Raw genomic sequence first — 27,702 nt, forward strand, 5'->3', positions numbered from 1 at the left:
GTGACGTCAGGCGGGCGCGCAACGCGCCCACGCAAGGGCGCGCGCCGGCTTTCCTAACGGTCGAGCGGGCGGCTCCCAGAGCGCAAGCGCCGCCCCGCCTTCTTCTCTCTCTCCCCCCCCCACTGGCGTCCCCGCCCCCTTTTCCTCCTGGCGGCTGAGCGGGCGGCTAGGTATAGGCGGGAGGGAGGGGGGGAGGAGGAGGAGGGAGGGTCACGTGGGAGGGGAGGCAAGATGGCGGCCGGCGGGCTGTCTGCGAGGTAGGAACCGGAGGGAGACGCGCGGTCGTTGTCGGAGCCCCTGAGGGGAGGAAGCGGCTGTGGGAGGGCCGAGCCCGGCCGAAGCCCCGAGCCGACCCCGCTCAGCCCCCCCACCCCCGGAGCTTTGGGGTGAGGGGGGAGACCCCTAGCGAAGCCCCCTCCTCCCTTCATTGCTGTCCATTTGAGGGCAGTGGGGATTTTTTTTTTATCGCTATTTATTTGAACGGCCAAATAACTGGGCGCCAGGCCCAGTTGGACTCTTAATTGTACATCTTCCTCCTTCCCTTCCAACAACAACCCTGCGAGGTGGGAAAGACAGGGAAGGCGTGGCTTTGGGCGCCCAAGGCAGGACTCGAACTCAGACCTTTGGCTTTCCGGTCCGGCACCCCAAACCTTATTGCTAACATAGTGTAAGCCGCCCTGAGTCTTTGGAGAAGGGCGGGATATAAATGCAAATTTAAAAAAAAAAACCGGGGTAATGGAATAACACCTTCCTCCCCCACCCCGGAAGGAAATGAATAATAATTCCCATTTGAGGAGAAGAAGGAAGAAGGCAGGAATATTAAATATATATTTAACACATTTCGAGCTGCCCAAATAGATCTCTGTTGGAGAGATAAAAAGACCCCACAGGAAAGGATCCCCTGATTTGAATCTGAGCTCTTTGAACTGGTGTTTCTTTGGGAAATAGGGTAATTCATTTCAGCTAGGAGTGGAAATATGCAAGGAAAAATATTGATCATGAACTTTCGTATGTATATGAATGAGATGTTACAGGGAAGGATAAGAATATACATATAATTTAAATATAGGGGTCACAGAGTAGTTAAGAGAAAGCAAAATGGAACTCCAAAATCCTTTGTAAAAGTAACAAAAATATCTGTTTTAACACTATTACTTTCGCTGTTTGCCTCTGATAGAACCTCCCATTTTGCACCCAGGAAGTTTTTAAGAGTGTCTAAAACCACAATTGTGCATTTGCTAGCCTCTTGCTCAACAGATTTTTGACTTGCATTAAATGCAACCTGATATCAATTTATAATTTGCCCTAAGTTGAGCATCGCATGATTTGAACACGCAGTAATTGTGACCTAGGTGTATGTACAGAAAGGCAGGATGACATAATAATTGTTCTGGCTGTGCATTCTTTACACTGTGCTGTCTGACATTGTGACCCGCTGTAAGCATATGGTCCAGAATCTGCTCTGCTTCAATGGTTAGACGGCCTAGACATTGGTATTTCAACACAGAACTTCTAAACGTTTATATTTTGTTCTAGATTTATATTAATCTAGATGGTTCATATATATGGCTAGTCCATGTGTGATATGCCATATGCTAAACAAATAATGTTCTATCTGGGAGTATGCCTATTCCCCTTGATGCTTCTCAAAGTTGGCTAAGTGAAGTGTTCATCCCTGCACATGAGAAACTGTGCATTAGTTGTGTTGGATTGATCTGGTGGGGTTGGGTGGGCAGAGAGAGAAGGATTGGCTCCAAGTCCCACAACTGGCTTTCCTGTCCAGAGATATAGTTCTGTGAGCTTTTAAAAGATTTTAAGGAATGCGTGATTTTTAATTTAAGGAGCAGCAGAGAACTGTGGACCATTCTTTTGGGAAGATCAGCTTTGAGAGAACCGGTAAGCAAAGTTGGCTTAGGGCTGTTTCCTTTGAAACCTTTCTAGTTTGGTGTTAATCATGGCAGCAACAGAGGGAGGCCTCTTTGATTAATGCATTCAGTTAAGCAGATTTCTTTAGATTAATGTTTCCAGTTCCTTGAAGTAACAAAGCTAGCTCTCCATGAAGAATGTAGAGTCTGATAAGCATTGGCTCAAACCTGGCAAGGGCATTGATTTGAACCTTAGTGACTTGCACTCATTGTACCTCGTTATAATATACAAAACCACACCTCCTGAATATGATGATGAGCAGAAACAAGATCATACTGAGATCTTGGGGAATCTTATTTTGGGATGGTACGGAAAGTATGATATGAGCTTGTCGATCGAAAGGTCGGCAGTTCAGTGGTTTGAATCCCCAGTGCCGCGTAACGGGGTGAGCTCCCGTTCCTTGTCCCAGCTTCTGCCAACCTAGCAGTTCGAAAGCACATAAAAAATGCAAGTAGAAAAATAGGAACCACCTTTAGTGGGAAGGGAAGAGCGCTCCGTGTGCCTTTGGTGTTGAGTCATGCCGGCCACATGACCACAGAGACGTCTTCGGACAGCGCTGGCTCTTCGGCTTTCAAACGGAGATGAGCACTGCCCCCTAGACTCGGGAACGACTAGCACATATGTGTGAGGGGAACCTTTACCTTTACCTATGGAATGTTACATGCTACATCCTAGAACCTCTGGGCATATGGTGCTATTTCAGAGATGAATCAAATAACGTTAACCAATGAAAGAGACCACAAGTCTTAAAAGTTGTCATGGTTGGACACCCTACTGTACAATGCTGCTCCTTCCATCTGTCCAGCTTTGCAAAACTAAGCAAATAGTTTTTAACAGTTGAGTGGAATCTCTAAATTCACCATCCTTTTGTCCTGATTTAGGCACAGATCGCAGAAGAGTTGAATAAACATTGGCAGAGGTTGCTTGAAGGACTTTGTTACTACAGACCACCCAGGTACAGTAACCAGATGCTGGGTATCTAGCACAGCACTCGAGTTAAGAAGCGCTTGGAGAATCTGTGGGTTTTTCTGGTCATGAATCTGCTTCCTCCTTTTAGAAATCCATCTAGTCTGGAATGGGAATTGGGAATGGGAATAGAATTCTTTATTGGCCAAGTGTGATTGGACACACAAGGAATTTGTTTGTGGTTCATATGCTCTCAGTGTACATAAAAAGACAAGATACATTTGTCAAGAATCACAAGGCACATCACTTAATGATAGTCATATGATACAATTAGCAATTCAATCATACTAGGAAATAATCTCAATATCAATCAAATCTTAGAAAAAATAGCAGATACAAAACGAAACCATTTGTGTAACCCCTTTTCCTTCAGTGTTATTTAGATGAACTCTTAAGGGTTAAGATCTGATTCTTAGGCTTGGCTACAAAGACAAGTGGGCCCCCTACCTTGTTTTTCTCTGGATGTTCTTTCTGAATTTGATCATGTGTAGATTATTTTATTTTTTATTTCCTTTAGGGCTTTATAATGTTTCGGGAATGTTTGTGGATATAAAATTATCCAGGTGTTAGATCAATATTCACTTTGTTCCAAACAAATCAAACTGAATAATTGTTTCTTACGTGTAGTTCCAATTCAGCAGAAATTGTGAAAGCTGATAAAAACGTGCCTGCTTCATTGAAGGAACTGGGACTCCGAGTCAGCAAGTTTTTGGTAAGAAATACTTTCAGAAGTCGCTCTGCTTTTTTTGCTTTGCGTGTTTCAGGACGGGGGTGGAAGAAAATATCAGGATTGGAGAGATGCTGGTGTTCTCCAGTCCTTCTGGTTTGTGTCTGAGACTTCTGAAGTTTAATCGAGATACTTTGCAGAACTTGGAAGTGGCACTGAAAATCAGGCCTTGTTCTGTTCTTCATTATCCTATCCCTCTCTCTTAAAAGCGTGCCCGCTTCATTAAAGGAACTGGGACTCCGAGTCAGCAAGTTTTTGGTAAGAAATACTTTCAGAAGTCGCTCTGCTTTTTTTGCTTTGCGTGTTTCAGGACGGGGGTGGAAGAAAATATCAGGATTGGAGAGATGCTGGTGTTCTCCAGTCCTTCTGGTTTGTGTCTGAGACTTCTGAAGTTTAATCGAGATACTTTGCAGAACTTGGAAGTGGCACCGAAAATCAGGCCTTGTTCTGTTCTTCATTATCTTATCCCTCTCTCTTAAAACGTACGTAACGTAGCTAAAAGTTTTGTCTGCCATTGCAGGGTTTGGATGAGGAGCAAAGCGTGCAGCTCTTACAATGTTACCTTCAAGAGGATTATCGAGGGACTAGAGACTCGCTAAAGGTGGGTAACGGCGCACGGTCTCTCTCTTTCCCAGAATTTATGTTGTCAAGTATGTCTCTGCATGGCTCTTGGAGGCTAGGACTTAATGCAGTGAGTTCTCACTGTGATGCCGTAAATTTGCATTTCCACTTGTGGGGTGAGGCCCGCCTCGGAAGTAGTAGCCATAAAGACTACGATTCATAGGAATTCTAGTCCCACCTTAGGCTTGAAAGCCGATTGGGTGACACTGGGCCGATTACCAGGAGACTGAGAGTTCTGGTCCCACCTTAGGCTTGAAAGCCGACTGGGTGACATTGGGCCAGTCCCTCTCTTTCAGCCTATGTGACTTCCTAAACTACTTGGGGTGGGGTGGGGGGAAGGAGGAGGAAGCAATGATCACCACTTTTGACTTATTTATGAAAACAATAGATGGGGTAAAAATAAACGAACAGAGACATACATCCATTCCGTGATGATTATAGCTAAAACCGAGACGGGAACATACCTTTCTCCGTTGGTTGTGTCTCTTTCCAAGCCTCAACTCTTTCTGACCGATTCCTTTTTGTATCTAGACCGTGCTGCAAGATGACAGGCAGAGCCAGACTCTGCTACTGAAGGTGAGTTTCCCCTACATCCCTCCATGGGCCCTGTTCCCATCTCCACTGATTCTGTATCAAGTATTTTACTGTGAGGAGGGGGTTGACTTGATGCAGCAGAGAGGATTGAAGTTCCAAGTAAGAAATGCCGTCTCTCGCCACTTGCTCCTGATTTTGCCCTGAGCGGCTTCTTGTAATTATTTTGGATAGTATTTTTATCCCCCTTTTCCAGTTGAAAAAAAAATTACCCAAAAGCCCAGTGACAACACAATAAACCACAATCTTCTTATGATGAGGATGAAGAACAACATTGTTCACAGATAACGTGCTGGGGTGTGTTTGTCTAAAAACAAATAAATAGCAAATGAAATACCTGCTAATCAGAGGTTCACGTGGGGTGAAACCTGGAAATTCAGCAAAGAGACTTTGGGGAAGCAAACACGAAAATACAAAGAGAGCTGCTTTAAAGACAACAATATGTGTTCGCAGATTGCTGATTACTACTATGAGGAGAGGTTTTGTATTCTTCGGTGTGTTCTTCACATCCTCACTTATTTCCAGGATGAGAGGCACCCTTACATGGTATGTATTGGCTTCCATTCTTGATTCTTCTACGATCATTAAATGCAGTTAAAGTACAGGTCGTCCTTGTTTAGTGATGACTCATTTAGTGATTTTGCACTTACGACAGTGATAAAAAGGGAACTTGGCCACCAGCCATCACGTTTGTGACCTTCGCAGGTTTTTAAAGCTAAGATAGTTTTTCTGAGCAGCTCCTTGGCTTAACAAACAAGTTGCTGGACCTCACCGTGGTCACTAAATGAGGATTCCCAAGTAGAAGACTATAGTCTGAGGCACCAGAGCTCTTTCATCTTTGAAAGGGATGAAATTGTAACCTTTTAAGAGAATGTAAAATACATGTTTGTTTATTAGTTCTTTCTCACCTTTATTTTGGGTCAACTCAAGGAAGCATCCTGCCTCTGTTATCCAGAATAACAACCCTGTGAGGTGGGTCGGGCTGAGAAAGAGGGAAAATCATCAAACCAGCTTTCGTGCCTAAAGGAAGACTAGAACTCACAATTACAAATTTCTAGCCCAGCCACGCAGCTAATGGACCAAATTGGCTCTCGTTATTATGAAACACATAGCCGATAATTTTATTAACTGCACTTTAAAACATTTAATTGCATGTTAAATGTTAAATTAAATTCTGGTATAGTATTAAAAAAATGACATACAAGTACAAAAGGGATGAAAGAGTCACTTAATTTATTTTTTTCCCCACCTTGGTTTTCCTGTGAAGGTCCCGTATTCGCAGTGTATGGAAAAACTGGATAAGGAACTGGTTCCTAATTATCGGAAACAGTTTGAAGACCTGTATAAAGCAGAAGCGCCTACATGGGAGACACACGGAAGTCTGATGGTATTTTTTCCCCCCACTCATACTTTACTTTCATCAATTGTGCAGTGCGTTTCTAGTTTCGTAAGGGAAATATGTGGATGTTAGCATGATCACATTCACATTTCTCCTGGACGAATTTTTTTTTTGTCCAATTTAACATGCTGCATTCTAAGTTCTCTGTTCTCCATTGTTTCCAGCAAGCCTCAAAAAAAAGCCAATGCTGTTTCCCCTCTGTGTGTGTTTTAACACCCTGCGACTTCTGCTTTTTGCCCCCAGACGGAGCGGCAGGTGTCTCGCTGGTTCGTGCAGTGCCTCCGCGAGCAGTCCATGCTGCTGGAGATCATCTTCCTCTACTACGCCTATTTTGAGATGACTCCGGAGGAGCTGCTGGCTTTCGCCAAGATGTTCAAGGACCAGGGCTTCGGTTCTCGGCAGACCAACCGACACCTGGTTGATGAAAGCATGGACCCCCTGGTGGATCGGATTGGGTGAGTGAGTGCCACGCGCTGGGCCTCCTGAACCGCGACGGGCCACAGGCCGCTCTAGTTGAATTTATGTAAGTCGGTGCATGAAAGGAGAACAGCTATAAGTAGTCCTTGCCAGGGGTGAAGGATACTGCAACATCTCCATTCCCACCCCACTCCAGGGGAAGGATATTGCAAAATCTCCATTCCCACCCCACTCTGGAGCCAGCCAGAGGTGGCATTTGCCAGTTCTCCGAACTGCTCAAAATTTCCACTACCGGTTCTCCAGAACCTGCGGGATTTCACCCCTGGTCTTGCCTTAACGATCAAAATTGGGACTTGCAGCTCCGCGTCTACGTGACTGCAATGGACATGGCTTCACTTCTGCTAAGGTCGTTAAGCGAATCATCCACAGTGTGGCTTTTTTTTTATATATATATCAAAAAGCAAAACGAGCCAAATGATGGTTTGCTTGGGAGGCGAATCTTCTCGTGCAGTTCTAATTTCTTGGTGTTTTGTCTCTTCCCCCCATAAACATGTTTTTCAGGTACTTCAGTGCTCTAATTCTAGTGGAAGGCATGGAAATCGACTCCTTACATGAACGTTTGTTGGACGACAGGAAAGAGGAGCATAAATTTGCTGGCAATGGACAGATCCGCCAGGTAAATCCCTCCCCCCAATCTATGATCGCTCAATATTCATGTTTATTTTTACCTCACCATGCAAAATCTTTCAGGGAAACATTAGTAGGAAAATAAAACTCTTTCCTGACTTTTAAAGCAGAATGCTCATAAAGATGGTTACTGCTATTATATATATTATATTTCTGTCTTGTCTTTTTTATCTGTGACTCAAGACTGCAAAGATACCCTATACTCCTCCTCCTTCCCACAACAACAACCCTGTGAGGTGGGTTGGACTGAGAGAGAGAGAGTGGTCCAAGGTCACCCACCTGGCTTTTGTTCCTGAGGTGGAATTAGAACTCACCATCTCCTGGTGATTGGCCTAAAGTCATCCAGCTGTCTTCCATGCCCAAGGCACAACTAGAAGTCACCGTCTCAAAGTGGCTCAAAGTGACCCAGGTGGCTTTCAGGCCTAAGGTGGGACTAGAACTGACTTGTCTCCTGGTTTCTAGGCCAGCATTTTCACCACTATACCAGACTGGCTCTGGGCAAGGTTTGACACGCCATCCCTTTCCTCCCAACAGGAAATGGACCGCCTGCTGCTGACCCTGGGGGACGTCCCCCATCACGCCCCCGTCCTCTTGGCCTGGGCGTTACTCCGGCACACCCTGAGCGCCGACGGGTCAAGCGGGGTGATCCGGCGGATGGGAAGCACTGCCATCCAAATGAACGTCTTCCAGTATTTGACAAAGCTGCTCCGAGCCATAAGTTCTGAAGGAAATGTGAGTCTCTAGCCCGGAGGAAATCTGCTTTATAATATTTAATAGCTTAAAGGCTCAGAGGCCTCCGAGCCCCGTTTTTTTCTTCCTTTTTCTTTAACCTTGGAATCCTGTTCAGGTCACACCACGCAATTTCATCTTTTCTCGTGCAAGGAAAGGAATTTAAGCATAGATTTAAGCATTTGCTAGGTTTAGCCCGTTGATTTTTCCAGGGAAGAGGGAAAAAATGTAATACTTGTAGCTGTGTATATCTGTAACTAAACAGATTGCCAATGGGGAATAAAAACTTGACAGGTGGTCCTCCTTTAGTGACAGTGCAGGCAGTCTTTGTTTAGCAACCACCGCTGGGACTGGCAGCTCAGTTGTTAGGCAAAGAGGTCACTAGCTGAAGCTGCGACTGCTTACGATCTTAGTTCAGTTCCCATTTGCTTACAAACTGGGTTGGATTGGTTGTAGAGTTACTTTTTCATCACCGTTGTAACTGCAAACAGTTGGTAAACGAGGCAGTCGCTAAGCAAGGGCTGATCTATCTTTAACTGTGGCGAGGAAGGCCGTAAAATGGGGCACAACTCACTTAACAAACGTCTCTAACTTAGCAACAGAAACGTTGGGCTCAGTTGTGTCTTTCCATGGCTCCGGCTGTGAAACGCTCTTTGTTTGCAGTGCATTTCCAGCACCTCCTGCATGTGCATTTATGGCCTCCTTTCCTTCGTGCTGACTTCCCTGGAGCTGCACACGCTCGGCAATCAGCAGGTAAGAGGGAAAAGGGGGCCCAGCCATCTCTGCCCAGCGATTGGCCTAAATCAGGGGTGTCCCACCTTGGCAAGACCTGTGGACTTCAACTCCCAGAATTCCCCAGCCAGCCAGTTGCCTTTCCCACAGAGAACTATAGTTATATTAAGAGTGCAAAGTATCCTTTAGCCTAGAGGAACCTTTCCTTGTAGTTTTCTTATGAAAGGTCCTTCAATCTTCTTAAGGTATTCACATCAAGGGTACCAAATATAACGTGACATATGAGTTTCTCCCTCCCTCCCTCCCTCCCTCCCTTCCCATTTATTTTCTCAAGGACATAATCGACACAGCGTGTGAAGTTTTGGCCTCTTCCAGCATTCCTCCCTTGTTCTGGAAAACGGTGAGCTTGCTCTGAAAGCGACACTTGATCTGGGTTTCCTTTTGAGTCACTGTTTCTGAAAATGTGGGGAAAATATCCCCCTTTTGGCATTGGCAAAACTTAGTTGGTCTTCTAACTGAGAGTTCTAAGGTTCTTGGAGTCCTGAAAATTATTTTAAAAGATTCCTTCCGTGTAAAATGGTTGAAGAAAAAAAGCTACTTTCTATCAGGGGGGGAAATAGCCTTCCATAGTAAATATTATCTCTTTCCCTCTTTTGTCCTTTTTTTTTTTTTTAAAGAAAAGGAATTAAAAAAGAAGGAAATATATGTAGGTACATACAATTCTGGTTTTCTCTCTTGTATGCTTTCTTCTGGAAAAGCTGTAAGTTAAGGACAACCAGTAGATAAAATGAGATTCTATCCTTTTTTAAGGCCAGCATTTGAAACAAAGCAGTAGGTCCATTTCACAGCAAAGCTAGTGAGCGAAAACTCGTTGCAAAACGACGTCTGTTTTCGACAGCTTCTGTTTTCTGCTTCTCGTGCCAGGAACCAACAGCAGGTCTGGGCATTATTTTGGATAGCGTCTGTGGCATGTTTCCACACCTCCTCTCTCCTCTTCTTCAGTTACTCACTGTGCTTGTTTCAGACAAGTCGACGGCAAAAAAGGTACGTATGGAAGTCGGAGGGAGAGAAATCAGTGACCCGTTTAAGTCTCTCTCACTCAGAACCTTGGGCTAAGGTGAGCCTTTCGTTCACAGAACTAGAGATCCCTGGGCGATTGTAGATGGTATTCTAGTAAAGTAGAATAACAGACTCTGCCAAGTTCCTCCCTGTTTCACTTCTACTGAACAGAATCAAGGAGGAGTTGTGTTGTGTTGAGTTTCTTTCTCATGCTTGCACTTGCACCTGTCTCGCCGGTCAGTTTTTCCTGCGGCCTCCTTTTTAATGACGTGTCTTCCCAAGGTTCCTTTCTACCTGCTTCTCTTCATGAGCCCATCTTCCCTCTCTCTCTCTCTTCCCCCCCTCCCTTAAAGGTTTACACATTTCTAGACAAGATGTCGTTCTATATCGAGCTTTATAAGCACAAGCCAGCCGATGTCTGCTCTGACGAAGACGGGACCCTCTGGAGGAGGCTGACGCCCAAATTGCTGTACCCCCTCGGTAAGAGAGGTTTTGGGACCCTCTGCCCTCCCTTCAAACACACGTGCTTGCTTATATTCGTGGGGGGTCCTTGGTGCCCTCTGAGCTTGGTGGTTTTCTTGCAGACATTTCTTTACCAAGCTAGGTAACATCATCAGTGCTAGAAGGGAGTGGGGTTTGTCTAATGGTCATTAAAAAAAAGGAGAGCAAACCCCACTCCCTTCTAGCACTGAGGAAGTTCCCTAGCTGGGTCATGAAACACCTGCAAGGAAACCACCCAGCTCAGAGACCCCACAGTTCAAATCTCGAGCTACAAATATTCTCTTCGCTACTAACATCCACCTTCTACTCTCCGGCCAAATGAATGCTTCCGAAATTAACCACCTGGGCCTCTTGTTATCCCACCGACAGTCTCGTTAAGGACCCATTTTTGTCGAGAGACCCTCTTTGTTCAAAACAAGTTTTTTTCCCCCCCTGCTCTCTTTTTCCCCTTTCAGGGACGGGTCAAACCAACCTTCGGATCCCTCTGGGGACGCTTGGGCAGGTGATGCTGGACGACCGGGCCTATTTGGTACGCTGGGAGTATTCTTACAGCAGCTGGACGCTCTTCACCTGCGAAATCGAGATGCTGTTGCACGTGGTGTCAACAGCTGGTGAGTTTCCGGAACTTGGAGGAGCTTTTGGGGCAGGGCTGTTCCTGGGCTTGGGGGCAGCATGTTTGGTTGGAAGATAAAAGATCCCCAAATGGGAGGCACTCCGACTATTATAACAGGGACAGGGAAAAAGGTATATTGGGAGTCCTTCCGTCTGACTCCATTCTAAGTTTTGATGAACCCTGAAAAAGCTACTCACGAGCAAAAGGGTTTTGTGGCTCCCGGTGTTGTTTTTTCTGTGGGAAACGGGTCCAAATGGCTTGCAGATCCCTGGTTTAGTGCAAGTATTTCAAAACTCTTCCATTAAACCGACACTGTCAGTGTGCAGCATGTAGGTCTTTGATATATATATTTTTTTATTTCTTTCTTTTGGGTTTTGCCATTTGGCTTTTGAGGGACCTGGGTTCATGGCAGAAAAGTCTACCTTGAACTCTTCTCTTTCTCAGATGTCATCCAGCATTGCCAGAGGGTTAAGCCCATCATCGATCTGGTTCACAAAGTCATCAGCACCGATGTGTCAGTTGCCGATTGCCTCCTGCCCATCACCTCCCGAATCTACATGCTGCTGCACAGGTGAGCGCTTGAGTGTCCGCGGGGTCCCCTCTGAGGTTCTCCTGAGGCAAGGCGATTTCACCTTCAGCTCTTTTGCTCTTTTCCTTTCTGCAGGTTAACCACTGTGATTTCTCCCCCGGTCGACATTATCGCCTCTTGTGTCAAATGCTTAACGGTCCTGGCTTCCCGGATGCCTGCCAAGGTAAGAGACCCTCGGTCATTTCTCTTCAAGCTGGTGTCCCTTGGCTGATGCAAAGATCTTGAGGGATCCTCTCACCCCACTGGGATCGGCCCTCTCCCACTCGTGTCAGCAGAAGAGACACGAGGAGGTTCCCATCAGCTTGATTAAATTTTATAAGTAATAAACGAAGGAAACATTTCTGACCATTTTCTCCCCAGGTCTGGACTGATCTTCATCATACAGGCTTTTTACCTTTTGTGGCAAATCCGGTTTCTAATATGAATCACCTGATCAGGTAACTTGCTATACAGATCGTTCTCCACTTACAAGAGGAAGCGAGAGAGAGACCCTAAGACAGTGATGGGAAACCTTTTTGGCACCAAGTGCCCAAAGCACGCACGCACGCGAATACACACACGCGTGCCCCAATCCCCAAAATGCAATGCGAGCGCCCCCTGCACATGCACCCTGCCCCACGCATGTGTGTGTGTTCCCTGCTCTTGTGTCCTCCCCACACATGTGCCCCGGTCCCCATTTTGGCTTCCAGGTTGGTGCAGGAGGCTTTTCAGGCCCAAAACGGAGTGCAAGGGGGGGGGGGGCGCTCACAATCTCTGCAGTTTTGTTCCCCCCCACGCCCAGGCTTTCTCCTGCATTCCTGCCTTCCCCATTTTCCACAGTTTCTCCCCGCGCGCCCAGGCTTTCTCCTCCATTTCTGCCACAGAGCGGCACCTGCGGAGGGTGGAACCTGCGGAGTTCGGGGAAGGCACGGGCAGCAGGAATGCAGGAGAAATCTAGGGCGTGCTGGGGGGCAAACTGGAGATCGAGGAAGGCCCCACCCCCACGTATGTGCAGCAGAGACTCAAAAGAGCAGCTGGCCAGTGGGAGGCACGCGTGCATGCGTGGTGGAGCTGGGCTGGGGCGACGGCTGGGTGCCTGCAGAGAGGGCTCTACATGCCACCTGTGGCACGCATGTCATAGGTTCACCATCTCGGCCCTAACAGTTAGCAGGCTGACCCTAATGTTTACAATACCCCTTGCCACTTGTATATCAAAAGAGATCAAACCCCCCCCCAACTCCCCTCTGGCACTGATGCTAGAGTGTTTCCCAGCCTGCTGATTGTTGGGGTCTCTCTCTTTCTCCCCAGTGCAGAGGGAATGAATGCTGGAGGCTACGGGAATCTGCTGATGGGCATTGAGCAGCCTCAAGGCGAATACGGCGTGACCATCTCCTTCCTGAATTTAATCATGACACTAGTCCGGGTATGTGCTGAGAGAGAGAGAGTGAGAGAGAGAGAGAGAGAGACTCTCCTCCCTTTTGGTACTGTGCTGCCAGAAGGACTTGGAGTTTCTGCTTCTTAATTTTTGTCTGGGTGATTGACATTGATTTACGATGTAAAAAAGATGTTGAGACTCTAGAAAGGGTGCAGAGAAGAGCAACAAAGAGGATTAGGGGACTGGAGGCTAAAACATGTGAAGAACGATTACAGGAACTGGGTGTGTCCAGTTTAATGAAAAGAAGGACTAGGGGAGACATGATAGCAGTGTTCCAATATCTCAGGGGTTGCCCCAAAGAAGAGGAAGTCAAACTATTCTCCAAAGCCCCTGAGGGCAGGACAAGAAGCAACGGGTGGAAATTAATCAAGGAGAGAAGCAACCTAGAACTAAGGAGAAATTTCCTGACAGTGAGAACCATTAACCAGTGGAACAACTTGCCTGCAGAAGTTGTGAATGCTCCAACACTGGAAATTTTTAAGAAGATGTTGGATAACCATTTGTCTGAAGTGGTGTAGGGTTTCCTGCCTAAGCAGTGGGTTGGACTAGAAGACCTCCAAGGTCCCTTCCAACTCTGTTGTTGTTATTATTATTATTGATGGTGGAACGTCCCATTTAACTCTCCTGGCTGTTTTCCTTCAGGGGCAGCTGGGCAGCACCCAGAGCCAGGGCCTGGTGCCATGCATTGTGTTTGTCCTGAAGGAGATGCTGCCAAATTACCACAAGTGGCGCTATAACTCCCATGGAGTGAGAGAAAAAATAGGTAAGCAGGACTCCCCCCCACTTCCCACCCCAAAAGGACTGAAATTTTAGCCTGTCATTTTTTTTCGGGACTCTTCCTTGGTATTATCGTAGGTTTCCTGGTGAGGGTCTCGAGGGCAGAAAACTCTGCAAAGTTTTCCAGATCATCAAGGACGGTATTTCTCAACCTTAGCCGCTCTTAAGAGGTGTGGACTTCAACTCCCAGAATTCCTCAGCCGGAACCCTGGAAGTTGAAGTCCACACTTCTTAAAGTGGCTACGGTTGAGAAGCAGTCCTGGAAGGACAGCTGAGCTCGTTCCATTCGAACTCCCTTCTGAAAAAACGGTGCCTCTTTTCCCTTCTTCCAGGATATCTTATCCTCCAGCTGATCCATGCAATCTTGAACTTGTGCCCTGAAATGGATCCTTGTAGCAGGTGAGGCTGGTTCCCCCCCCCTCCAGCAACCTTATATCCTGGGTATGTTCATTTTGAGGCCTCACCCACTGTGTCTGCAGCTCTATTCCTTCTTCCTGCTGCCTGAAAATTAAATTCACACTCCATTCTTACCTTGATGCTAAGCTTCTTGTCCTCCTGGTGGACTGGAGTAAAGCAAGCCTCTTTGAATCCCCGGTGTGTGGTTGAAGCTCCTGCAGACGTTTTTTCCCCATAGAAAGTTCTCTCTTTCTCTTCTTTTCCCTTTCAGCGGTGCCCCCAGCCTCCAGTCCCTCTGTATCTTCAGCCTGGCCAATACAGAAGCAGGCCAGGCGGTCATCAGCATCATGGGCATTGGAGTGGACACCATCGAAATGGTGATGGCCAGCCAGTCCTGCAGGTGAGTGCCGGCATTTTCTTAGTTCAGGCACTCTTGGCATTGCCGAGGGGCGTCCGTCCTTAGATTCTCGATGTTGCAGAGGAAGGAAGGGGTTCATCAGTTCTCCAAAGCAGCTGAGGGCAGGATCAGTAACAGATGTGGGCTCTTACCCGAGAGAGATCCAACCTAGAATTCAGGATAATTCTATTAATTCCACAATTTGGAACGGCTTGCCTCAAGACGACGTGGGTGTTCCATCACTGGAGGCTTTCTTTTTTTTTTAATGGAAGTTTTTAATTTTTTTACAAATATACACAAACAAACTACTTTTTTTTTTGAACAGAGAATTGGCCGAGTCATAAAGTTGTTCAGTTTTTAGTTATCACCTAACACAATTTATATATTTCATTTTTTGCCATAATATGCTTTCTCTCTAATTCTGTTTTTCTTTTCCTTGTTTCTGTTATATAACTAATCTTTCCATTCTCCCTAATCTCCAATCTTAAACAATTTTTCTCTTCTTTTTTTCCCCCCTCCTCTCATTGCTTCCTCCAAGTTAAAACCCTTTAGTTTGAAATCAATCCTCCTATTCAAATATTTTCCCATTACTCCCTTTTTATAACATAATATAGTTTCAAGCATTTTCCCTGAATCCCATTGTCGTCACTGGAGGTTTTCAAGAAGAGACCGGAATGACATTGGGTCTCCAGAGGGCTGGACTAGGAGGTCTCTAAGGTCCCTTCCAACCCTATGAGTCTACGTTCTATGACTTGTCTCTGCCAAGTGGCCTGAGGGGTCCAAGAATCCCATGCAACTCTGCGGGTGGTTCTGAGAGTAGGAGGAACAGCCATCCTGCTTTTCATGTCCTTCGGCTGCTGGTGCAATTCTGGGCAGAAACAGGACGGGTTTTTAACGTGGTGCTTCTTCCTGCCAACCCAGTGATGGGGAATCTCAGGGCCAGCTCCTGATCCAGACGGTGAAACTGGCATTCTCCGTCACCAACAACGTCATCCGGTTGAAGCCGCCCTCCAGCGTCGTGTCGCCTCTGGAACACGCTCTGACTCAGCATGGTAGGTCCTTTCCTGCTTCCCTTTGAGGCTTTATCGTCTGCACAAACCGTCTGAACTTAACACGCAGAATTTGCATTAATTTTCAGCTGACCGAGCAAATGGTTTTGGATCCTGCTTATTCCTGTGCAGAAAATCAATTGCCTGTTGATCAATACTTTCTTTCCGTGTGACTTTACTCTCTTGATTCTCTGCCCTCCCAAACCCAGGGGCCCACCGGAACAATCTGATTGCTGTCTTAGCCAAGTACATCTATCATAAACATGACCCAGCCTTGCCACGGCTGGCCATTCAGCTCCTGAAGCGGCTGGCAACGGTAAGTGGTCCTTTTTCTTCTTCTGACACCCTTCGTTGCTTGCCTTGCTTCTTGAACCCGGCCCAGCCAAGCTACAGAACGAGGTTTCCAGTGACTTTCCCTAGTACAGTTCTGCGTGAACAGGGGGTTGGACTAAATGACCCCTAAGGTCCCTTCCAACTCTGTTACTGTTACATTCTGGTTATGATTGTCCCAAAGGTGCTTTTTCCAAAATGCAACTGGACTTCCTGGGGTTTTTTTTTCCTCGAAAACTTTTCGCTTCTCATCCAAGAAGCTTCTTCAGTTCTACTTAACTAATGTTTTCAAAGGGAGAAAAAAAACCCAAGAAAGCCCAGTTGCCTTTTGAAAAAAGCCACCTTTGGGTTCTTAACTGGAACTTAAGGAACAGTCCTGATTCTTTGCATCTCAAGCCCAATTGAGATGATGGTCAGGCTGAAGCCCACAAATTGTGCATTCGTTGAGAAACACATTGTGTTACAGTGAACCCTGTAATAAACTACATGGGGCAGTGCGCCCTTCCTGTGCTGTGGGGGCACCTGGTGCATGGCATCTATGCCCTCCCTCCCTCATTTTTCCTCCTCTTCTCCCCTTAGGTGGCTCCCATGTCTGTCTACGCCTGCCTCGGCAGCGACGCCTCCGCCATCCGCGATGCCTTCCTGACCCGCCTGCAGAGCAGAATCGAGGACATGCGCATTAAAGTCATGATCCTTGACTTCCTCACGGTGGCCGTGGAAACCCAGCCCGGCCTGATCGAATTGTTTCTTAACCTGGAAGTGAAAGATGGGAGCGAGGGCTGCAAGGTAACGCTCGTTACAGACCCTTCGCTAGAGAAGGTCCCCTAATTGCATTAATTAATACAACGAAAGGCAAATTAATTTTGCAAATTACACAGGCAGTTCTCGACTTGCCATCCCAATTGGGACTGGAATCGCCCTCGCTAAACACATACTTTATCTGGCTTGGAGAGCTGCCAGGCTGATACCGTCAAAACTTGGCGTGGAGTCTTGGAGAGTCACAAACCAATTAAGCGAACTAATTGTGTCCTGCAGACTCCCCTCCCCTCTTTTATTCCCTATGGGAGGGGCCATTCACTGTCCACATGTGGCTTTACTCCCGAGTCGACTCTTGTTCTTTAGCTGTTCCCTTCGTCTGGCCAATCTGCGCATGCGCACACTGGGAACAGGCTCCAGCTGTTCTTCTGCCCCACTGGTGTCCGACTCTGAAGGCAGCTGAGAACTGTCAGACGGCCCTGGCCCCCTCTCTGCCTCTGACGCAGAGCCCTCATCAGAGCCTTCCCCAGACTCCAGGACTGGCCCAGGTTCCTCCCCAACCTCCTCACCGTCGGAGTCTGCCGTCATCTCCGCTGACGGGCCACAACAGTTCTTCATTTATGATCACAACTGTTCTCTTATCACCAGACCAGGAATCTGAAATAGTCCGTGCTGGGTTCAAGGTGGTTTTTAACTGTCGGCTATCAATTCAGTTTTTGTGGCCTGAATCAGGACCTGGATCTGTTCCCCCCTCCCTACTTTCCCTTCCAGGAGTTCAGCTTAGGGGAATGGAGCTGCCTTCACGTGGTCCTGGAGCTGATTGACTCCAAACAGGAGGAGCGCTACTGGTGCCCCCCCCTTCTGCAACGAGCCACCATCGCTTTTCTCCACGCTCTGTGGCAGGACCGCCGAGACAGTGCCATGCTAGTCCTCCGGAACAAGTGAGCTCTCTCTCCTCTTCAAACTGCGAGCTTTATTAGTTTTATCAAAATATAAAATTCAAGAAAAATGAAAACAGTGAGAAAATAGCGGAGGAGGAGGGGAAGAGGGGAAAAAACCCAAACTCACAGCATTTTGTGTGTTTCCAGGCCAAAGTTTTGGGGAAACTTAACCAACCCGTTGTTTGGATCCCTTCCTCCACCGTCCGAAACATCTGAGGTAAGGAAATGGGGTGGGACAGAGTTTAGCCCCCTTGGTCGCTCTCAACCGGTGGCTTCCTCCGCCTCTGGGCTTGATGTAAAGAAGAAAAGAAAATGCAAAGAATCCCTGGGTGGTTGGATGTTTCCGCTCTCTGCTTCATGTGCGCCTGCCAGAAATTGCACATAGAAAAGCAACACAATTGTTGTGTATGTTTCTCTGTTCGCAGCTGAGTGTCTTGGAAACCTGTGCCTTGATCATGAAAATAATTTGCCTGGAGATTTATTCTGTGGTCAAGTAAGTGACATTTAAAAGAATTTTAGCGAAGAAGAAATTCAACCTAGGAAGAGGGTACACTGGTCCTTGCAGAGGTTAGGGTTGAGAATGTTGTTCCTCGCCTGTTTCTCAGAGACGTATATAACAGAAACAGAGTCGGAAGGGACCTTAGAGGTCTTCTAGTCCAACCACCTGCCTAGGCAGGAAACCCTACACCACTTCAGATAAACGGTTGTCCAATCTCTTCTTAAAAACTTCCAGTGTTGGAGCATCCACAACTTCTACAGGCAACTGGTTCCACTGATGAATTGCTCTCCAGGCTATGGGCAGAGTTAGCCTGCAATGCTCCACTTAAATTTTCAGTGCTCTTTTGAGCTACCCAAGCGAGACCCTTCACTACGTTTGGCTCCCTTAAGGCTCCCTTGTGCAGATTTGCATCGAGAACCTTATTTTTCCATTCTCAGTAGCGTAGTTTGAAGCCATCCGCTTATCATCTTGATCATTTCCCAAGGGGGAATCCTCTTAATTGTGTCTTTGTGGTCTGCAGGGGATCTCTGGACCAGTCCTTGAAGGACACGCTCAAGAAGTTTTCGGCCGAGAAGCGCTTTGCTTACTGGTCGGGCTACGTGAAGTCCCTGGCCTTTCACGTGGCCGAGACGGAGGGCAGCGGCTGTGCCTCCATGACCGAGTACCAGATGCTGATCTCAGCTTGGCGTATGCTGCTCGTGGTTTCCACCAGCCACGTAAGGGCCCCGGAATCTCTTAACTGCCTGTCTTGAAACGCTGAAAGTGTAGGGCCAAAAAGTATTAAGTCCTTGCTTAACAACAAGTTGTTTAGCGATTTGCTTGAAGTTACGACAAGCCTTGACTTACGTCGTCAATTGAGCCCAAAATTTCTGTTGCTCAGGGAGACGTTCGTTAAGTGAATTTTGCCTCATTTTGTGGCCTTTCTTGCCACAGTTGTTAAGTGATTGTTACATACATGGAAACCTCTTTGTATTATAGCTATACATTAATGTTGGGATTATATGCAAGAGAAACGGGCCGTCGCATTACCGGTTTTAAATCGCAAGCTTGCTATTTCTCAGGCTGATATCGTGAACTTGACTGACACGGAGGTTCAGCAGCTGTTCCTGGACGTCTTGAGTGGGACCAAGGCTTTGGTGAGAATTCGCATTCTAATTATCCCCTGAAGTCTGTGTCTGCATATTATTTTACAATGCGAGTTTCCTAATCACGGCAATTCTTTCCAACTTTAATGCACTTTTACTAGTTGATTTAAAGTCTCAGCTGTTTCAGTTTGACGTCCTGGACTTGGGAGGCCAATACCTTTAAAACCATTAATAATAATTTCATATTGAAAAGACGCTCATTGAAAAAAAATCTCCCCACAGCTGCTGGTTCCCACTTCCGGGTGCTGCCTGCAGTTAGGATCCATGCTGTGTACCCTCCTGCTAATTCTGCTGCGACAGTGGAGGAGGTGGGTATTTTTGGTGAAAAGATGCAGCTGTCTAGGGGGGGGGGGGAACCACCCAATTTTGCACACGGAATATCTCCGCTTCGGTCCCGAGACTTTGCAGCAGGACTGAGAATACCTGAAAACCCAGATGGAAACCCCACCAGTCGTTGCTGTGCCGGAGTTCTACTGGGGAGGAAGTTTGGGAAACTGAGTCCTTGAATGCATTTACTTAATCCATCCGTCGGCCAGTCAGTCTCTCTCAGCCCAACCCCAGCATCTCAAGAGCTCTCTTCCCTCTTTCTGCTTTTTCTCCCTGCTGTCAGCAAGTTGGGCTCGGCGGACGAAATCATCAGTGCCTTGACGCAGATCCTGGACGGAGTGCTTCAGGCTGACCAGCAGATGATGGAGAAGACCAAAGCCAAGGTCTTCTCTGCGCTCATCACCGTCCTGCAGATGAAGGAAACAAAAGGTCAGCGGGGGGCGGTGGAGGCCTCACTAAGTTGAAAAATTAGAAGAAATACCATATTTTTCAGAGTATAAGATGCACTTTTTCCCCCCCTAAAAGAGGGTGAAAATTTGGGTGCATCTTATACACTGAATGTAGCCCCACCCATCCACCGGCCCCGTCCGAACAATCTCTCTCTCTCTCTCTTTCTTTCTTTCTTTCTGTGTCTCCGTCCCTCCCAGCAAGCGAAATCCCTCAGTTCTCGCAGCTGGTGCTGAGCGTGTGTGAGACCCTTCAGGAGGAATTCATCGCCCTCTTCGACCACACCCGGCACTGCTTGACTACGGGAGATGCCCTGGAGGACAAAGACAGCATGGAGACAGACGACATCTCCCGACACAAGCAGAAGGACCAGCGAGACGGGGCAAGTCACCTCACCTTACCAGAAGATGCTAAGATAATGCTGGTTGCTCTTTAGCATCATTGGGGGAACGGAGGAATACGATAATCACAGTCTTCTTCCTTTCAGCCACTGGGTGCTTTGGGATGGTCCTCACTTCCCTCGCTTCTTAGATGGGAATCCAGGTCTCTGGCAGAAAGCACGGCAGGGTTTATTAATTGCCATTTATTTCTCCCTCCTTTATTACTGTATCGGTAACTCAAGGCAGTGAAGGTACTCCTGCCTCTTCCTCTAACTTCACCACAACAGCAACCCTGTGAGGTGGGTTGGGCTGAGAGAGAAGGGCTGGCCCAAAGCCAACCAATTGCTTTTGTGCCTAAGGCGGGGACTAGAACTCACCGTCTCCTGGTGATTGGCCCAGAGTCATCCAGCTGACTTTCATGGCTAAGACGGGACTAGAACTCACCGTCTCCTGGTTTCTGGACAGACAGCTCAGCCGCTAAACCAGACTGGTTCTCTTCCCCTGTCCAATTCAGGGATCCATTTTGCAGGGAAAGAAGCCCCCTCCCCTTTGCGCCTCTGTTGTGTCACTGAGGGCAAAACAAGTGTCTCTCCGCAGCCCAAGCGCAGAACCAGGTGGGCTTAAGCCTCCCCCCCCGCCTCTTTTCCCTCCCCCCCCCCTCCAGGTGTGCGTGCTGGGCCTCCACTTGGCCAAGGAGCTGTGCGAAGTGGACGAAGAGGGCGACAGCTGGCTGCACGTGACGCGGAGCCTCCCCCTGCTGCCCACCCTCTGCACCACCTTGGAGGTCAGCCTGAGGCTGAAGCAGAATTTGCACTTCACCGAAGCCTCCCTCCACCTGCTGCTCACCTTGGCCAAGACTCAGCAGGTGAGCCTTGACAGGCCTCAATTGACAGGCCGGCTAGGCGTCCTTTACCAGAATGGCACCATCAACATAGTGCCCACAGGAGCCATCGTCCCTGCCTGACGTGGGCTGCAAGTACAGGCGGCCCTCGCTTTATGGCCGCAATTGAGCACACGCTTCCCGTTGCTAAGTGAGACAGCGGTTAAGTGAGCTTTGCCCCGTTTTGCAAGCTTACCACAATTGTTAAAGTGAATCATTGCGGCCGTTAAGTTAGTCACGTGGTTGTTAAGCGAATCGGGCTTCCCCATTGACTTTGTCAGAAGGTCACAAAAAGGGATCACGTGACCCCGGGACACTGCAGCCGTCATAAGTACATGCTAGTTGCCAACCGTCCAGAATTTGATCACGTGAATGCAGCAACGGTTCTGCGAAAAGCCGTCATAGGTCACTTTTTCGGTGCCGTTGTGACTTTGGTCACTGAACGGTTGTAAGTCAAGGACCACCTATAATCAGTTGTGTCGGTTGTGGATTTGGATGCGTGTGCCGCCCTCTTCCCCCCTCTGGACTCCTGTGCCAGAGTCTCTGCCAGAAAGTTGGCCTAGATTGGCACCAAATAGAAATCGTCAGGCTGGGTTCACTTCAGTGCTGTCTGAACCCCGCCAGGGGACGGTTTCTGAGTTCAGCCAGAGCTTTTGTATGCGTTGTAAAATCTGCCCCCCCCCGGGGTACCCCAGTTTCTCTTGAGTTCCCCCTCTCTTTTAGGGGGCAGCGGCCGTGGCCACAGCTGGCATTCTTCACAGCATCTGCTTGCCTCTCCTGAGCGTCTACCAGCTGAGCAGCAACGGAGGGGGACAGGTGAGCGGGGGCTCCCCACAAACACACCCTGGAGAAATCCAGGCTCCCGGGAGAAGGGAAGCTGGCTTGTTTTCTTGTTTCGTGGTTTGACCTCGGCTGCCTGGGCAGGTCCCCGTTTCCTCTCGGCGGTCTCTGGACGGCCCGTCGTGGCCAGGCGTCTATCGCCTCTCCATATCGTTGATGGAGCGCCTGCTGAAGACCCTCCGGTACAACTTCCTGACCGATGCCTTGGACTTCGTGGGGGTCCATCAGGAGAGGATCCTTCAGGTGGGTTTCTCTTCGGTCTGCAAGGAGGTGGTGGTGGGGGGCTTCGAGGAGGACCAGTTTCTGGAATTTGGAAGACGGGGTGGCCAAACCTGTTCTTCCTCCTGCCCAGGGCCCCTTCCTCAAGAGTGGAGGGAAGAGGAGCTGCATAAATAGGCCAGAAACTCAAACAACTGGCCGCTTAAAAAGAGTCCAAAATGAGGTTAAGTCCTCCTTCAGTCATGAGCCTATCCATGTCTTTTGGCCAGACCTCCAGGGTTGTCGTTATGGGTATAAAACGAAGGAGGAGGACTTCAGCTCCTGCAGCAGAGGCAGGATAGAAAGCTTATAGGCAGTCCTCAACTTAACGGCCACAATTAGAACCAGCGAAGCAAGACAGTCATTAGGCCACTGCTGCTGTTATGTGAATCACATGGTCCTTAAGCGAAGCCAGCTTTCCCTCATCGACTTTGCTTGTCGGAAGCCGGCTGGGACGGTCGCAAATGGCGATTAGGGGACCCTGGGATGCTGCCACCGTCCTAAATGGAGGCCAGTGGCCCAAACACCTGAATTTCAGTGCCGCTGTTGTAACTTCCAAACGGTTGCTAAATGGCTGTAAGTCAAGGAGTGAATCTGCGGTTGCAAGTAGGCGAGAGGGGATGGGGTCTCGGCAAGGCCTCTTGAGGGAATCAGCAAAGCATCCCGAGGGTCCCGCCAGCCCATTCCGCTCGGGAGGTGGGGAAACGTGGGGCTCAATAGTTTTCTACCCGCAGTGCTTAAACGCCGTCCGGACGGTGCAGAGCCTGGCCTGCCTCGAAGAAGCCGACCACACCGTGGGCTTCCTCCTCCAGCTGTCGAACTTCATGAAGGAGTGGCATTTCCACCTGCCCCAGCTCCTGAGAGATGTCCAGGTACGGGGCAGAAGCAACCTTCCCATGGGGCACATCGTGGCAGCATCTGCAGCCGAGATACCTGGGTGGGGGGGGGAATAGTGATCATGACTGCACCTCTTGAGCCAATACTAAAACTGAAATTAATTTTTTTTTTAAATCCCATCTTGAATTTAGCCTTTCACATTCGCTGGAAGGGGTTACAACCTACAACCGGTCATTTAGCAATAGCATTTAGACTTCTGTACGGCACTTTAAGCAGGCTTGAAGTCCACAAGTCTTAAAGTTGCCAAGGTTGGAGAGCCCTTGCTTTAAAGTCTTCTCAATGTAAAAAGCATTATCCCCTATAATCCGGGTCATAAAATGAGGCTCAGCCTCACGAATGCTTAGCAACAGAAATTTTGGGCTCCCTTCTGGTCGTAAACCAAGGACTATTTCCCTGTTTTCTCGTCCGTTTCAGGTCAATTTGTGCTACTTGTGCCAGGCCTGCACTTCCCTGCTCCACAGCCGCAAAATGCTTCAGCACTACTTGCAGGTAAGTCGCTGGTCCCACCTGAACGCGAGCCACATTCGGCCTGCCTGGGGTCTCCCCTCACTCCCGGGATTTCTTTCCAGGCCAAGAACGGCGAGTCCATTCCCTCGGCGGTCCTGCCTCGCCTCCAGAGAGCCCCACAGATTTCGGCCAAGCCGGCCAGCCCCGAGTCGGAGGCAGCCGAGCAGAGGGCGCTGCGCACCGTCCAGTACAGCCTCCTGAAAATCCTCAGCAAGTGTCTTGCGGCCTTACGTCACTTCACCCCTGACATCTGTCAGATCCTTCTCGACCAGGTAGAGGAGCCAGGCTCCTTCCCGGAAAAGAGACACCAAATAGTTTGTTCTCTCATGAACGTCCCCAAGGTTCAGAGGCAACTGGACCTTCTGGTTTTTTTCTTTGAAGACGTATCGCTTCTCGCCCAAGAAGCTTCTTCAGCTCTGACTGCATGGTGGGGAATGGAAGCATTTATACTCCTTGCAGGCAGCCATTCCCCACCATCCAGTCATTTTAAAAGGTTGGGAAACACTACAGTCGCTTTGCCAAGATTCTTCTTTTCATCTTTTCTCTAATATTTCTAATGTTTTAATTCCTAATGTTTTCTATTTTCTCTTCACGCTCTCTAATTTTTTTTGGTTATCATACTGATGTATTCTCGTCGTGTTTCTTTTCATAGTTTCGTTTATTCTATTACTTTACTTCTGTTTACACACTCTTCATTTCTTCCTTTGTATTGCTGTATGGCGCCTAGGGCAGCCCCACGGCGAGGGAGGCGGCCGAATAAACACAGCCAATAAAAATAGCAAATAATAATAATACGGATTCTGCTCTGGGTGCATTTTGATTCTGCTTCCTCCCGCAGTCCCTGGACCTGGCGGAGTACAACATCCTTTTCATGCTCAGCTTTACAACTCCGGCCTTTGACTCGGAGGTGGCCCCCTCTTTTGGGACCCTGCTGGCCACCATCAACGTGGCCTTGAACATGTTAGGGGAGGTAAGAGTTCAGGAGAGCTTGTGCAGAGCGGAGAGGCACGGCCAGGCTGCTAGTTGGGAGATGCTGTATAGTTATTTGTATACTGCAGTGATGAGGCCACCCTTGGAATACTGCATCCAATTCTGGCCCTTGTGATAGATAATGAGATTCTAAAAAGAGTGCAGAGAAGAGCAACAAAGATGATTAGAGATCTGGAGGTAACATATATAATGAAGGGATGTGAGGAACTGGGTCTGTGTAGCCCAGGGGTCGGCAGCCGGGGGCTCTGGAGCCGCATGTGGCTCTTTCATCCCGCTGCTGCGGCCGGCTCCACAATTGATAGGGCTTTTGGTTAGGACAGGCAGAGGAAAAAGGACGCCGTGCTAGGAGGAGACTCTATGGTGGGGGAACCGGACTTCCAGTCGGCTCCAGAATTAGGACTTTTGCGGCTCTTTGAGTGTTTAAGATTGCCGACCCCTGGTGTGGCCTAACATAGAGAAAGACATGATAGCAGCCTTCCAGTATTGGGGGGGGGGGTGTCACAGAGAAGGGGGGGTGTCAACCTGTTCTGCAAAGCCTCTGAGGACAAGAAGTCAGGGATGGGAATTGATCAAGGAGGGCTCCAACCTAGAACTAAGGAGAACAATTAATCAGGGGAGCGACTTGCCTCCAGTCCATCACTGGAGGTTCTCATGAAGAGACTGGACAGTCATTTGTCCAAAATGTCATAGGGTCTCCTGCTTGAGCCGGGGGTTGGACTAGGTGACCTCCAGGGTACTTTCTAGCCCTGTTTCCCAGAGGTTGGAATGGTAATTTAGTGACCGAAGTTACAATGGCACTGAAACAACAATGGCTTCTTTTTGACTTTTGTCTCGAGTGCTGATGCGGCTTTTCTTTCTTCCCAAAGTTGGATAAGAAGAAGGACCCCTTCAGTCTGGCTGCAGGGCCCTCCCCCCAGCAGGAAGGGAACAAGACCCTCAAGTAGGTACCTCGGGGCTTTGACCACCTTTGGAACACGGAACTATTCTATTTTATTCTATTTTATTATTTTATTTTATTTTATTATTATATTGTATTACATTTTATTCTTTTTTTTCCCTTTCCTTTCCTTTCCTTTCCTTTCCTTTCCTTTCCTTTCCTTTCCTTTCCTTTCCTTTCCTTTCCTTTCCTTTCCTTTCCTTCCTTTTCCTTCTTTTCCTCTTTCTTTCTTCGTTCCCTTCCCTTTCCTTTCCTGTATTATATTATATTTGAATTTATACATAATTCAAAGTGGCAAACACACACTATACTTCGGGGGATAGGTTTGGGGAGATGTCAAGCTCCTGTTTGCATCTGGATGAGTCTTTCCACTGGTGCAGAGGTGGGGAATTACGGTCCCTTTATGACTCGTATGGACTTCCACTCACTCCCAGGATTCCTGGGCCAGCAGGGCCATAGTTCCCTACCCCTGTGTTAGGGCTTTTCGGTGGCTCAATAAGCCCCGCCTTTGTTCCAGGCCTCTCCTGATGTTTACCATGGAAAACTGCTTCTACCTGCTCATCTCCCAAGCGGTTCGGTATTTGAAGGATCCGGCGGTGCACTCGCGAGATAAGCAGCGCATGAAACAGGAGCTCAGCTCGGAGCTGGTAAGGGGGCCACCCTGGCTCAGTGGGGCACTCGGTGAGGAAGACTCGGACTGCCGTTCCCATCACCCCTGGCAGCAGCTGCCCTTGGCTGGGCTGAATGGGAAGACGGCAGTCCCATCACGTACGCCGATGGCAAAGGTGGAAAGGAGGAGACGGATCAACTGACTTATTTGCATCCTGCCTTTATTATTTGTACATAACACTCATGGTGGTGAAAGTATCCAACACACCTTCCTCCTATTTCCCCCACAACAGCCACCTTGTGAGGTGGGTTGGGCTGAGAGAGAGGGACTAGCCAAGTCACCCAACTGACTTACATGCCTCAGGCAGGACTGGAACTCAGCGTCTCCTGGTGATTGGCCAAAATTCACTCAGCTAGCTTCCAAAGCTAAGGCAAGACTAGAACTCACCGTCTCCTGGTTATTATCCCAAGATTATCCAAGTAGCTTTCATGTCTAGGGCAGTACTAGAACTCACGATTCCTAGTGATTGGCCCAAAGACACCCAGCCGGCTTTTATGGCGAAGGCAGGACTAGAACTCACCGTCTCCCGGTTTCTAGACCAGCCTCCTGTAACAGAAGGACATGACTTAATCCTGTGTGTTCTCTTTTCAGAGCACGCTGCTCTCCAGCCTGTCTCGCTATTTCCGCCGCGGTGGTCCTTCCTCGCCTGCCGGGGGCCTTCTGCCCTCTCCCCAGGGGAAACCTTCCTCCAAGCTGGGGCCGGAAGGCCAGGAGCCCCTCTTCCAGCTGGTGCAGACCTTCGTCAGACACGTGCAGAGATAAAGGCCACCCAGCCCGGCTGAAGACGATTTCCACTCCAATTGGTCTCCCATCCATTCTGGGACCTCTGCCCACCACCAGGCAGGCGTCGGCTGGTCTCTTTCAGCAAAGGACCCCGTCTGCGAGAAGGACTCCCCCACCCAACCCCAAGCAATTGTGTCGCGAGTAAATCTGGCTTGGCTTTCATAAGCCTGCCCCTTATTTTTCTAGCTTGACGCGCAGCCCAGGATGGAAAGCAGATGAGAGAGAGCTTGAATATTCTTTCCGAAAAACAATATCGGGCATTAAATGTCGTAGGTCAAGGACGGTTTTGTGATGGAGCTTTGCCAACTAAGGGCAGAGACCCTCCTGTCAGGGGTCCCTCCTGCTTTTCCACGGGACCCGTCTCTGCCATTCTGTGGGCAGGGAGGAGATATTTTTTATAAAGTCCTCGATCCTCTTTCCAGGCGGGATCGAAAACCCAGAAGAATCCCATTGCTTGAAAGTCTCCCCATTTTTTTTGTACGAGTTGTTTCCTATTTATATTGATTAAACACGTTTCTAAGCAAC

General features: G+C 48.3%; 1 protein-coding gene across 2 annotated transcripts; it reads left to right on the top strand.

Annotated features, from left to right (window-relative positions):
* Positions 1 to 215: 215 nt before the first annotated feature.
* Positions 216 to 27,702, top strand: NUP188 (nucleoporin 188). Of its 2 annotated transcripts, XM_058159230.1 has the most exons (44): positions 216 to 257; positions 1,842 to 1,896; positions 2,808 to 2,881; positions 3,520 to 3,604; positions 4,140 to 4,220; positions 4,772 to 4,816; positions 5,285 to 5,377; positions 6,099 to 6,218; positions 6,474 to 6,685; positions 7,209 to 7,323; positions 7,869 to 8,066; positions 8,727 to 8,816; positions 9,130 to 9,195; positions 9,720 to 9,839; positions 10,208 to 10,334; positions 10,811 to 10,966; positions 11,413 to 11,539; positions 11,633 to 11,720; positions 11,918 to 11,994; positions 12,845 to 12,959; positions 13,614 to 13,734; positions 14,081 to 14,147; positions 14,416 to 14,544; positions 15,463 to 15,593; positions 15,800 to 15,906; positions 16,500 to 16,706; positions 17,448 to 17,617; positions 17,765 to 17,834; positions 18,043 to 18,110; positions 18,637 to 18,832; positions 19,178 to 19,252; positions 19,484 to 19,569; positions 19,872 to 20,017; positions 20,236 to 20,417; positions 21,080 to 21,280; positions 22,019 to 22,111; positions 22,220 to 22,378; positions 23,128 to 23,265; positions 23,705 to 23,779; positions 23,860 to 24,069; positions 24,636 to 24,767; positions 25,654 to 25,727; positions 26,242 to 26,371; positions 26,986 to 27,702. In XM_058159230.1, the coding sequence occupies exons 1-44, from the start codon at positions 232 to 234 to the stop codon at positions 27,154 to 27,156; spliced, it is 5,208 nt and encodes a 1,735-aa protein (XP_058015213.1). In that variant the 5' UTR covers positions 216 to 231; the 3' UTR covers positions 27,157 to 27,702. The 2 variants fall into 2 exon arrangements, with proteins under 2 accessions (XP_058015213.1, XP_058015214.1); XM_058159231.1 differs by lacking the exons at positions 216 to 257; positions 1,842 to 1,896; positions 2,808 to 2,881; ... (5 more) ...; positions 6,474 to 6,685; positions 7,209 to 7,323 and adding an exon at positions 7,455 to 7,761.

The sequence above is a fragment of the Ahaetulla prasina genome, chromosome 16, assembly GCF_028640845.1.
Source record: "Ahaetulla prasina isolate Xishuangbanna chromosome 16, ASM2864084v1, whole genome shotgun sequence".
In the NCBI taxonomy this organism is placed as follows: domain Eukaryota; kingdom Metazoa; phylum Chordata; class Lepidosauria; order Squamata; family Colubridae; genus Ahaetulla; species Ahaetulla prasina.